This window comes from Psammomys obesus, unplaced genomic scaffold (assembly GCF_907164565.1).
Source record: "Psammomys obesus unplaced genomic scaffold, mPsaObe1.curated_primary_1811, whole genome shotgun sequence".
NCBI classification, from domain to species: Eukaryota; Metazoa; Chordata; class Mammalia; order Rodentia; family Muridae; genus Psammomys; species Psammomys obesus.
The window spans coordinates 16975452-16988782 of NW_026596091.1; the positions used below are offsets into that span (position 1 = coordinate 16975452).

Here is a 13331-nt window from a genome sequence, read left to right on the forward strand (position 1 = left end):
AGAGGAAGACCTCCCCTAACAGTGGATCTGGGGAGGGGCATGGGGAGGAGAAGAGGGAGGGAGGGCAATATTGGGAGGGGATGAGGGAGGGGGCTACAGCTGGGATACAAAGTGAATAAATTGTAATAAATTAAAAAAAGTTTAAAAAGAACTTCACAAAAGTGAGACTCTTAGTGGCATCAAAGTACATGCAAAAACTGTGGTACAGTGTGGATTTATTTGTAATTGCTTTGAAATAAAGTCCTTCAAGAAATAGAGGCTTTTCGGTGCCATTTGATAAAGTTATCACAGAGTTGATTTTCACCATAATCAAGTACATTTCCATAAAACTAGCAAAAAACTTTTTATAGACATTTGTGTTTGATTGACAGTAAAGATTGAGGCTGTGCAGGTGAAACTATTTTGCAATTGTTGTACCAATCTGTCTTAATTGTATTTTAAGAAACTATCAAAGGACATATACTAAAAAGTATGATCATCTGAATGGTGGAGAATATTCAGCTATGCATGGAATATGGAACAAATGCCTTCCCATATGTTTGGTATTTGCAAAATTATTGAAGTACAAGAGATGTGCCTTAGTGTCCTTACAAACAATCTGACAGATTTCATGTAGTCTTGGGACAGTATGTTGTACTTAAAAGGACTGAAATTAGAAGCAGACAGACCCGACTTTGTTCCCTAGTTTCACTCTTGGGAAGTCACTTGGTTTCTTCATCTTTAAAATTAGGACACATTAAAATTGCATTTTATTTGTTCCTAGATATGCATGATGCCTAATACAAAGTAAGTGTTTAAAACAAATAATTTTCCCCTGGATTGTCCCCCACCTAACCGAACCCCATGTCTGTACTAACATCCCAATATTTCCTAGTTTTGGTGAGCTATCTACATTTGTACTGAGAGCCAGATGCTGTATTTTTGGCACCCATCTCACCCTGTCCGTCTACTCAGATATGTGGCTCTAGCAATTCCCTTTCTTTTGATTCACATCACCAGTTGTTTTTCCTCACGGTATAATCCACAGTCTCATTCAAACATGCTGATGTTTCTACCTTCTTTCAGTTACCCCACCCCCAACTCCTACTTCCATGTCTACCACCACTTCGTTTCATTTTTATTTTTGTAATCTGTTTATTAAGTCTCTCTCCTTTGAAAGAAATCTATTCAAAAGAGTTTTATATTCTATCTGGTTACTTTTTTTCTCATGTTTTCTTAAGCCCACCTCACACAAGTCTTTTCCCAGGCTTCCTCAATATAAACTCTGGGTTGGTGTTACCAATTTAATTCAGTGGTGGGTCCTCAGCCTTTGACATAGTCTGGCCCAACCCCTTTCTTCTTAACTTTTGTTTTACCTGTATTTATTTCTTATTGAGACAGGGTGTCACTCTGTCAATTCATTGACAACACTGTGATCCACCTGCGTCAGACTCCAAGTGCTGGGATTTGTTGTCATGTGATACCTCATTCTGCTCTTAGTTGCTGGTTCTACTTGTTTCTTCTTACTCCTTTGGTGTCTGCCTGTCTAGCTCCTGCGTGCATTCTCATATCTGTGGGAGGCACCTGAACTCTGACACTATAGAATGTTCAGTAGTTTGTTAGTTTTTCTATTTAGAATCCATGTATGTAGTCATTAGGGAAATACAAATCAAAATGCCCTGGGATTTCACCTTACACCCATCAGAATGACTAAGATGAATAACTCTAGTGACAGCACATGCTGGAGAGGATGTGGAGAAAGGGGAACCCTCCTCCACTGCTGGTGGGAATGTAAAACTGTACAACCACTCTGGAAATCAATCTGGCGCTTTCTCAGACAATTAGGAATAGCGCTCCCTCAAGATACAGCTGTACCACTCCTAGACATATATCCAAAAGACGCTCAAGTATACAACAAGGGCATCTGCTCAACCATGTTTGTAGCAGATTTATTTGTAATAGCCAGAAGCTGGAAACAGCCCAGATGCCCTTCAGTTGAGGAATGGATACAGAAATTGTGGTACAGCTACACAATGGAATACTACTCAGCAATAAAAAACAAGGAAATCATGAAGTTTGCAGGTAAATGGTGGGAACTGGAGAAGATCATCCTGAGTGAGCTATCCCAGAAGCAGAAAGACACAGGATGTATACTCACTCATAAGTGGATACTAGATATATAATATAAATTAAACATACTAAAATCTGTACACCTAAGGAAGCTAATCAAGAAGGAGGACTCTGGTTAAGATGCTCAATCCCCATTCAGAAAGGAAAAGAGGATGGACATCGGAGGAGGGAGAAAACAGGGAACAGGACAGGAGTCTACCACAGGGGGCCTTTGAAAGGCTCTACCCTGCAGGATATCGAGGCAGATGTTGAGACTCATAGCCAAACTTTGGGCAGAGTGCATGGAATCTTATGAAAGAAGCGGGAGATAGTAAGATCTGGAGAAGACAGGATCTCCACAAGGAGAGCAACAGATCCTAAAATTCTGGGCACAGGAGTCTTTTCTGAAACTGATACTCCAGCCAAGGACCACTCATGGAGGTGGCCTGGAATCCCTGCACAGAGGTAGCTCATGGCAGTTCAGAGTCCAAGTGGGTTCCATAGTAATAGGAACAGGGACTGTCTATGACATGAACTGATTGGCCTGCTCTTTGATCACCTCCCCCTAAGGGGAGAGTAGCCTTACCAGGCCACAGAAGAATACAATGCAGCCACTCCTGATGAGACCTGATAGACTAGGATCAGAGGGAAGAGGAGGAGGACCTCCCTTATCAGTGGACTGGGAGAGGGACACGGGTGGGGAAGAGGAAAGGTAGGATTGGGAGGGGAGGAGGAAGGGAGGTAGGTACAGGGGGATACAAAGTGAATAAACTGTTATTAATAAAAAAAGAATCCATGTATGTCTTAATTCATTCCTTTTGTTTAGAATCTTGTTTATTTAGTGAAGTGATCATATTTTTATTTCCAGTCCCAACCAATTCCCTAGAATGCAAGGCTCTGACTTGCTATCACCAGGGGAAGACCACACAAGTTACCACGCAAGCAGAGTAACTTTGAGGCTGCCCCATAGTCCTCTCCTCTGGCACAACCAGCCATTCTTCAGGTCCAAATCTTTGAGTTGCCTTGACTCTCAAATCACAGCCCAGCTCTACTTCTCCTGACTCAGCATTCAAATTCTTATGTGTTTCTTCCCAATGCATTTTTGTTACCATTCTTTGGTGGCTTATAGTGGTAACTCTTAATTGATATCTCTTTATTTTATTCTGTTTAATGTTTCTGCCTTTCGTTAGCCTAAAGCAATCACAGTGGTTTTGAGACACGGTTGCCAGTATCCTGGGCTGGCCTCAAACTTACCATCTAGCTGTGAATGACCTTGGATTTTGAACTTTAAACTTGCTTCCAGATCTTGAGTGTTGGGATTACAGGTACGCACCACCACGTCTGGTTTGTGTGGTCCAGTTCGAGGCTTTGTGCTTGCTAGGAAGCATTCCACCTCTGGCCCCTTATTTCATTTGCTTCTGTTTTAATTTAACTCAAAGTCTGTTCATATCCTTCCTATGCTAAAAATTCTACAATGAATCTTGTTTCATTCACAGTAAAACTGGACTGTGGGCTGCAGTACCCTTGGTTTTGCCTCCCTGTTCTCTCTGATGCCATCTGCTGCTCCTGGTAAACTTTTGCGCTTTAAATAAAGATGATCCCTTTAGTATACCTAAGGGACTTGACATCTGGTTTTCTCTTAGCATCATTTCCCCGCAGATGTCTGAGTGGAGTACTTTAGTTTCATCCAGTCCTTGGGGGAAAATACCCACGAGGCACCCACTGATCACTGTGTTTAAAATGCCAGTTTAAGTTCCCACCCATGCTGCAGTCCTGGAGGACAGGGGTAAAGGCTGGTTCTGATGGTCTTTTCCTTGGACTCGGGAATACCAGGGAATTTGCTCCTCCCTGTAATTCTTTCCAAAAACCTGAGCTCAAGATATATGCAGGTAGCATGCCTGTATTTCACACAGGAGAATACAGCTGAAGATGTTAGGTAGATAATTGGTGTGATGAGCCTTTGAGAGCCAGTGTGGTCAGAGGATGGAAGTCCCTCAGTGTCTCCGAAGGGTCACTGAACTGGGAAGATACTGCTAGAGGGGTGGTCCTGCACACCTGTTGTCTCTCATTGCCACACACACTGCGAGTGTGCAGCAGCTTACAGACATTAAGGAGCGTCAGGGTAGCTGAGCTATCAGCTCCACTGTGACTGCACTTTGCTGCCTGTCCTGAGTTCTTCCCTGAATCTGGAGATAGTGTGGGTTCCATTCCAGACACCGTATTAAAGCTACTATCACAGAAAAGAGTCACTGGACCTTTGATTTTCCTGTATGTATAAAATTTATATCCGCACTATCCTGTAGAGCAGTCATTGTGTTACAGAGTTACACATGAAACAGTGCGCACACGTGAAATTGAAATACTTTTTCAATTTCTCAGAGATTAAGAATATTGGCTGCTCTGTCAGAAGACCTGGCTTCGATTCTCAGTACCCATCTACTAGCTGACAAGGTGTCTATAACTCCGGTTCCAGGGTAATGATGCCCTCTTCTGGCCTCTGTGGGCATCAGGACTGTACATGGTGCACAGATCCATGTGCAGGAAAAGCACTCATATTCATAAAGTGGAATTTAAAGGGACTATATTACTTAAAATGCTGAGGGTCATCTGAGGTGGTGGGAATTGGCACCGATAAACTCCATCACTCTGTGCTTGCCACAGACCTCCAGTTTGTAAAAAGGCGGCTGTAAACCGCAACATGGAAGAGCCCGCTGAAATCGGGTACGCTTGTCCCGCTCCTGGAGCTTTTGTGACTGTTGGTTTGAACCTAATATCATGCCTGTTTGTGACCTTAGGTTCAAATAATCTCATTTTAGGTGTTTTAATATCAATCCCCTGTCCTGGCTCTAGCAATTCTTTTCTCCAAAGATCTTCTAACACCCTACTATAATTTCATTCTTCTTTGTGGTTCACCGCCCTAAGTTAAAGGTGACGTGTAGGGAGGTAGAGGTATTTGTTTTTCTTGTTCAGTGTATTAGCCGCAGCGCCTAGAGAGATGTGTGGTGCATGATGTATATTCAATAAAGCACCCGATAACTATTTGCTGAATGAATGAGAAACTTTTAGATCTCCATCCTGCGCCTTCCCAATTTTCATTCGGTGCCATGGATAATGCCTGATGAGGACAAAAAACGTCATTTGCTTCCTAGGACCTACAATATGAACATTATTCTCAGTGAGGCTGGCCAGTTACCAAGGTCCTTGGGGAGGCTTCCCAAATCTTATCTGGATAAAGGGCCTTGGAGAAATCATTTTCAGGAGGAGTCACATTTCAGCGTCAGCAATATAAAAGAAAGGCGTGATATAACAAATACCCGTGAAAGCAATCTGTGAGGTACCTGTGCCAGCTTTTCCTCCGAACAGGAATGGCTCCCCACACGGATCAGGTGTGTAATTTGACCTTCACTGTGCTCTAAGGGGGATGGCATTAGGAGGAGTGTTCCCCACAGTGCTCAGAGTAACCCCAAATAAACTAGTAATCCTAATTACTACTAAAGCAGACCTCAAGTGGTGAAAGAAGAGATTTTAATTCTATCTGTAAGCCGCTATATCCACAGAAGCACTGCTGTATTGACAAATTTTAGCAAATGAAAATCGTCATGTGGTCCAGTGTGTCAGTGGGCAGATGCTTTATTGAAAATAATTTAATGCTTTTTAACACGTGGCTAGCCTCAGAAGTAGGAAGGATTCTAGCCATGTGAGCCCGTGTTTTGCATAATTTTAAAATGCCATAAACGAATGCTAGTTCATAAAAGCTCTAACCACTCTTTTAAATACTTTCACATGCCTTTGTTCATGTTTCCCCTATCCCCCCTGTAGTGGTCATTCTTTCCTTATCAGTGTTTCCAGAATTCTTGTCTTTTCGATTTTAAACAGTCACATCTTTTCTCTAGGTTTCCTTGGAGCTGCTTTCCTACCCCGTGTCTCCCTCCCCTTAAGATTAATTGATTAATTGCTTTCTTCTCTGCGTTCCCAAAATCATTTATCATGGTTGAGGTATTATTTATTTACCTGCCTCTAAGTTTCAAGGACATCTTCATCATCTTCGTTTCCCTGGTGACTGTTGCAGTCACTGCCTCCTGAAACTTCACTTCGGTAAATGGTTTCTGAGTTAGAGAGTTAGAATAGATTTTTGTCTTGGCCATGGATTCATCAGGCAAACACATGTTGAGGGATTTCTGTTTGCAGGGCACTATTGTATGTGTTTGTAGATACTTGAAAATAATTATAAATCAGATGCTCAAGTTCTGAGAATTCTGTAATACTGTAAGAAAGAAACACAAATCACTCATAAAAAATAACTAATAGGGAGGAGCAGTCCTTTAGGCCACAGAGGAGAGCTTTGCAGCCAGTCCTGAAGATACCTGATAAAACAGGATCAGATAAATGGGGAGGAGGTCCCCCCTATCAGTGGACTTGGCAAGGGGCACGGTGGAGAGGAGGGAGGGAGGGACTGGGAGGGAATGAGGGATTGGGACACGGCTGGGGTACAGAGTTAATAAAATGTAACTGATAAGAAAAAAATAAAATACAAAAAATAAAAAAATAAAAAATAAATAAAACAATAAAAAAAATAACTAATCTATGGTGGAAGGTGTTATTTTCTTAGAGTGTGTGTGAGTGTGTGTGTGTGAGAAGTAGAGACAGGCCTGTGAGGGGACAGGGATGGAGAGAAAAAGAGGGACAGAGAGAGGGTAAGGGAGGGAGGGGGAAAAAAGGAAGGAGAAAGGGAGAGAGAATTTCCTGCCACCGTTCAAAAACTTCCTATTGGCTAAGAAAGTGTTTCCCTAAAAGTGGCTAGCAATCTAATGCCACACAGTAATTCTTTTGCTGTCTTAGAAATTGGGTTAAACTCCGTCTTCGATCTAAAGGCACAGCTCTCTACCTTGTCATTTGGTGTGGTGTGCTCTGGGGTGCTAGCATATCAGTCTAAATGAAAGTTCCTTTCAAGGTTTGTGTCTCTGCTTGCCTTTATGAGTGTCTACCTTTAAAAGTGAAGCAGTTCCCTTCAGCCTTAGGGTATGAATTTCACACATTCCTACTTTTTCTGAGGTCCCCCTAAGTAATAATTCCCCTACATGTTGATACCAGTTCATCCCTAATTGTCATCAGGGAATTGGCGGTAGAAAGCTTACAATAGAAGATAAGAGTAAAGCCATCGAAAAAAATAATTCAATGGGATTGTAGCCAGGAGTATCTTCTTGTTGCTCTTTTTCTTAAATTTGGTGAGAGCAGCTTGAATGCCTGACATTTAATTATATTTAAGCCACAGGATTAAAAAAAAAAAACAAAACACTCCTGTGTATTTGCATTTACCGCATATGGTATAAGGTGTTTCTGCTTTGCATAATTATGGATTTTTAATTGATGGATACCAAGAAATGTTTCTGTTCTTGTTTAGACTTGGATTATCACTTGCATTTATCTTCAACTGCTCCTATTTAATCCTCTCGTCAAAACTAAGGAAATCTGCGGGAATCCTGTGACTGATAACGTAAAAGACATCACGAAATTGGTAAGTAAGGAATGATTTTGGCAGCTATGAATCTGTCTTTTGCTTGCTGACCATAGGATTAGAACACTCCTGCTCCAAGTGTTCAGTTTTCTAAGACAAGGAATTACTTTGTGAATCTGAAGAGCTTTTCCAGGTCAGGTGGGAGATATTTTAGGTCATGGAGGATTATTCTGTAAAGCAGGCCCTTTGAACACCAACATGGTGACTTTGGTTCTTTGCTGGTCTTGTCCTTGCAGTCAAAGACAGTGACTGGCTTTTCCACATTACCTGCTGAGTGGTTTTCTCTGTGTGACGCTGTCTGCCAAATACCTTCCTGCTCTGATAGAAAGCATAGTCACAAGACATCCATGAGGGATGCGCTCACCTATCAGCACACAGTTTACAGGTTGGCAAGTGTGCCACGAAATTTGATTCCAGTGAATGCAGCAAGAAATGCTTTTCCTAGCCCCTAGTGAAGATCCACTCACCTCCATGCTTGTCACACTGGAAATCCTCCCTCAGCAAAATCCATTCGGTACACATGCAAATTGCTCACACCCTGCTTCCTGGTTTCTTTCTCTTGATGCTCCTTTTAAGACTCAAGTCAGAGAGCAAAGCTTAACTGATATGCACTATGCCCTACTCTTGTGACCTAGGAGAGATATTTTATACTTGGACTACTGAGTATGACTTGGATGTCTTCAGAGTTTCAGCCAGGCATGGTGACATACACATGAAATGACTCGAGAAGATGAGACAGGAGAATCATGAGTTAGAGGACAGCCTAGTTCTATATGATGACCTGAAAGAAAGAAAAGCAAATTGAGTGAAAATTTCTAAGCTGTATGGCTCTTCATTATTTTAAATTTGACTAGAGAACACAAATGATACAAGAATGGGGGAGAAATAAGAGTTGTTATGTGGAAAAAAGAAATAAATTATACTTACTGATATTAGTATAAAAAAACAGTGAGCTCCACCTTTGTATACACATTACTGGGTTATGGGTTGAGTGTGTGTGTGTGTGTGTGAGAGAGAGAGAGACAGAGAGGGAGAGTATAGTGTTCATAACAGAACTTGAAAATAGAATTCTATAGTTAGGGTTTAGCTGACTTAGCCTCAGCAAAGAATTAGAAACACATACACACACACAAACACACTCACTCACGCATAATTTATGCAGATTCCTTGACAGGCCAAGACATTCCAGGTTTAAAAGCATTCTTGCATAGTGTGCACAAGGCCCTGAGTCTGTTCCTTAGCACTGAAAGTCATAAAATGGCTGACAGTGTATGGATGGGCCACTTGAAAGTCCAGCGAGCAAAGCAATACAGCTTTTTCCTATTGGCTTTCCAGCTCAGCATATGGAGAGTGAGGAGGAAGCAGTTTTGGAAACATAGATCATGGTTCTTTTCTTCAAGTTTCTTTTTAATTTGTGACCCAAGAAATAATATTAAAAAGATGATGTGTGTTTATGGTCTAAGTTCTGTGTATATCAAAGGAAGATGTTCATTTGTTGACACCCAAGTCCCATGTGTGTGAGGGTATGTGGCCTAAGGCATTGTATTTTCCCCCTGTACTTATGAATGTGACTTTATTCCGAACTAAGTTTTTTGATATATAATTAATAATCTTGAGAGATCATCTTAAGATTCACGGTAGGCACAACATTCTATACCTGTAGAGAGAGAGAGAGCTTTGATACAGAGGTAAGACATGGGTGGCTAGGGGCAGGTGTGATGATTAACAGTTGTTGTCAACGTGGTTACACTTGGAGTCATCATGGAAACACAACTCTGAGTGTGTCCATGAAAGTATTTCCAGGAAAAGATATAACTGGAGAAGAAGGACCTACCCTGAATGAGGATAGTGCCATCACTGGCACGGGATACTAGTCTGAATAAAAAGGAGAATGTAGACTGGTTACACACCACCAGTGACCATTCTCTACAGGAATTGTGTTTTCTCAGTAAGTGCTTGAACACTGAGCTGCTATGTGTATCACCAGCACAGAAGTCAGGTATTTGGGAGACTTTTTGGCTTTCTTTTGTGTGCACATATTTTTGTTTTGTTTTCTTGCTTAAAATGGGATTTTCCTCTGTAGACAAGCCTGGTCTCAACAAACTTGTGATGTTTTTAGCCCATGCTGGCATTACAGGTACATGCCACAACACCAGGTGCATTGACCTAGTTTTCTCTTCCGTTAACAAAAGCAGCCTGAGAAAGAAGGATTTATTTGGCTCATAATCCCAAGTCCATCACTGATGGGAAGTCAGGGTAGGAGGAACTTGAGTCACCTGGTTACTCGAAGTCAGCAGAGAACAACGTATTAAGGCGTGGATGCTAGTGGGCACCTCAGTTTCTCTATTCTAACTCTAGTTGGCCTTTCATGCCCAGGGAATGGTGCCACCCAAAGTGGATAGGTCTTTTCACACCGAATGGAGCAATCAAGATGATCTCCCTCAGTTATGCTCACAAGCCCATCTGGTGTAGATAGTCCTCTCCCGGGGTAACTCTCAATCGTCTCAAGTTGGCAATTAGAACTGCCCGTCACACCCATCGTCCAGTGTTGTTGGATGAAGGGAGAAAGGACTGGCTGTGCTTTGATGCACATCACTGTTGCTCGTGGTGCTTATGAAACACTGGGCCCTAGTCCAAGGAACTGATTCAGTAAGCCCGGGAAAAGGTCCAGGCACCAACATTTTTCATGAAGTTCTGTAAAGAGGTTTCAGAACAGTCTGCTTTAGATGGTCTATTCTGTCGAAAGGTTAGAGACAAAGTATTCAAGATTTAGCTCAGTGCTAGAGCACTTTCATGTGTGAAGCCCTAGATTCAAAAAAAAAAAAAAAAAAAAAAGCAAGAGGTCATTATTGCTGTATTTCAGTACAAATCCTAATCTTCAAGTGATTCTAGGTTATGCAGATTTTAAGTATATAAGTTAACACAAAGCTCCAAAATGTGCTTATGGTAGGTCACTGGAAAAGAACCTGGAGCTGCTGCTGTATTGGTGGATGCTGGGAGTAAGCTTGGGGAGCTACAAATTTCAAGTAGGTGCTTGTAGGCTGGAGAGATGGCTCAGAGGTCGAGCACTGGCTGCTCTTCTAGAGGACCTGGGTTCTGTAACTCCAGCTTTAGGGGATCTGATTTTTGCTTCTGATCTCCTTGGCAGCAAGCACACACACGGGACACCAGTATATATGCAGACAATACACGCCTACGTATAAAATAAAATACATTTTAAAAACAGGTGGTTCGTTTGTTGGAAGATGAGGGGTTATCGGACCACAGGCTGGACATACGGAGATTAATGCAATGCTTCAGAGATATTACTTGTAGGTGTTCTTGCAGAGTGTCAAAGGGACATGACTTAGGAGGCACTGCTTCTTATATACTTCTTATAAATGGCAAAGTGGAATTTTCAATCAGCACAGATGGAATTACAAACACCTCCTAAGGTTATCTATTCTTGCTTTTATCTGCTGATTATTGCCTTTTCGTAACAAGTTAATACATTTAAAAAAAAAAAAAATCCAAAGGCATTGTGAAGATAAGAAAGAATAAATGCTTGGAAAGCTGGTGTTTGTTAATATATATAGTAAGATAGAATTTCTTACTCTGAGCTCAAATATTAAGTCACTGAACAAGGAAAAAAGATTTTCTTCCTCCAGCACTTGACTCAGGGAAAAAATATCCAAGAGGTCTTCTAGTGAAATCAGAATGTTCTCTCAGATATTTGATAAAAGACACTTGAAAATAAATCAGTTTAGGAAAACCAGGACTCGGAAGAGCGCTTGTAACTGAATGAAGACCTACACAGTTCACAGCCTGTATTTTATAGAGGAGAAAATTAAAGTGCATAAAACAAACCCTGAACACAGAGAATTATTGACTGAGTTTGATAGATTAGCTCTCAGAATTACTATGTGAGTGTCCCACTATACCAGGGGAAAAAAATGGCCAGCAAGATGGCTTGGCAATTAAAGGAACTTTTTGACAAGCCAGATAACCCAGCTTCTATCTGTGGTTCTCTGATATGCAAGAAGGAGAGAACTGACTTCCATAAGTTGCCTTCAGAGTTACACATACACAGACATTCTGGCATTATGTGCGTGCATGTTCGTGAGCGTGCGCTCGCACAAGTGTATGCACATACACACACACTAAATAAGTGTAAGTAGTTTTTAAAATTTCACAGCATCGCAGAGGCTCCAATCTGTGCTAATGTGTACACTGGCTAAAGTAATGAATCTTGGTAGATCTGTGTTTACATGCTACCTCTTTTACATTAGATAAGTAATTACCTTTCTGAATCTGTTTCTACATTTCAATTATATATATATATTAAATAAGGAGGTTTTTTTAAGCCAGTTATTATCGCATAACTTCTGTCTGCCCCAGCTTTCTTGCCATTTACCATAAATTAATTGTGCTCAAGCCTATCAAATGATTGTGAGAACTGAAACAGAAGAGTGTCTGGACCAGGCACCTTCTAATGCTCAGCCATTTATGGTGGTGGTTGTGGTAATGTCCTGGATGTAGAAGGGAATGCAGAGGTGATCTAAAGAAACTATAGACAAAGAAGGAAGCAAGAGTGCCAGAGAGGTGGAGCCAAGCTCTGGGACCCTTTACCTCTTCTGTGCCTTCAGGAACAGTAGCTGTCAGTGCTTTGTAACACCACCAAGCCCTTTGACTTTTGCTTATAGATCCATGCTTCCAGATAAGGCTTTGCTTGCTGTAGATTTGCGCTTTTTGAAAGAATGCTCAAAGCCATTGCTTTAACCAGAATTGGTAAGCTAGAAGAACTGCCCCAGTCTCTTGGGGGGCAGAGTGGGCCCCAGTGCAGAAGTGCTGAGGTAGAGCTCCTGGGTGTGGGTTTAGGAAGCCTAAGGAGATGGTGAGTTTCCCAGCTACTTCAGTCCCTGGGCTTATGTAGGCTTGCCTTGGTTTTCTCATGTTTGTAAAGAACTTAAGTGTTTTGCTTGTTAATCCGCCAGCCTCCATCATTCAACAGGAGGAAACGCTGAGGTTATGGAGGGGGAAAATGCAGAATTTCTTTTAAAGAGTGGTAGGCAGAGACCCTTAGTGGAAGCTGGGGACACAAGGCAATTTGAATACCACTTCATCTACCCTGTTGGCAAACTGTTGGACCTTTCTGGGATCCACTTTTCTCAATATCGAAACAAGAAACATGGACAGGATTGAGAGTCCCTAACATTTCCAACTCTAAATTGTCCTTTCCAAACCTTTATGTCCGTTTCTGGAGGCAGCTGTGTATATACAGCTTTCCTCACTTCACAGAGAAGCCTGTGTCCCCAGGAAGAAGATCTATATGACTAGAGAATTTGGCAGCCCTTCTTTGTGCTTTATATTATTTTATTCCACAGTAATGTCTCATTGAGCCGTACCATCTAGTGTAAGTCAATATTGGCCAGACTAAAGGGAATTGTATGGAAGAAAAGGACTTGGTTTTGCAGGTGTAGCCCTGGTGCTGTTTTGTGATGGGAAGAACTCAGGCTGGCACTGTGTTTTTGCTTTGTGCTCACAGCTGTTCCTCCAGTGGAGATCATTCCTTTGTGTTCTCTACCAGCTCTGCCCCTACAGTAGGTGGCAACTTACACTGTGCCCACAGACCGTAAGTATATTTGCTTGGGTGATTCTCATGCCAAAGAAGCACATGATTTATAGCTTTACATTTTTTTTTTAATTCCTTCATGGACATTTTGTACTGCCTCTATGGTCCCCACAGCTT

General features: G+C 41.7%; 1 protein-coding gene across 2 annotated transcripts in view; it reads left to right on the forward strand.

Moving 5' to 3' along the window:
• Positions 1–13331, forward strand: part of Kitlg (KIT ligand) — an 86711-nt gene that overhangs the window by 31641 nt on the left and 41739 nt on the right. For both annotated transcript variants that reach the window (XM_055627966.1, XM_055627967.1), the window contains exon 2: positions 7490–7603. In XM_055627966.1, coding sequence (XP_055483941.1) covers positions 7490–7603 — 114 coding nt within the window. The remainder of the gene's footprint in view (positions 1–7489; positions 7604–13331) is intronic.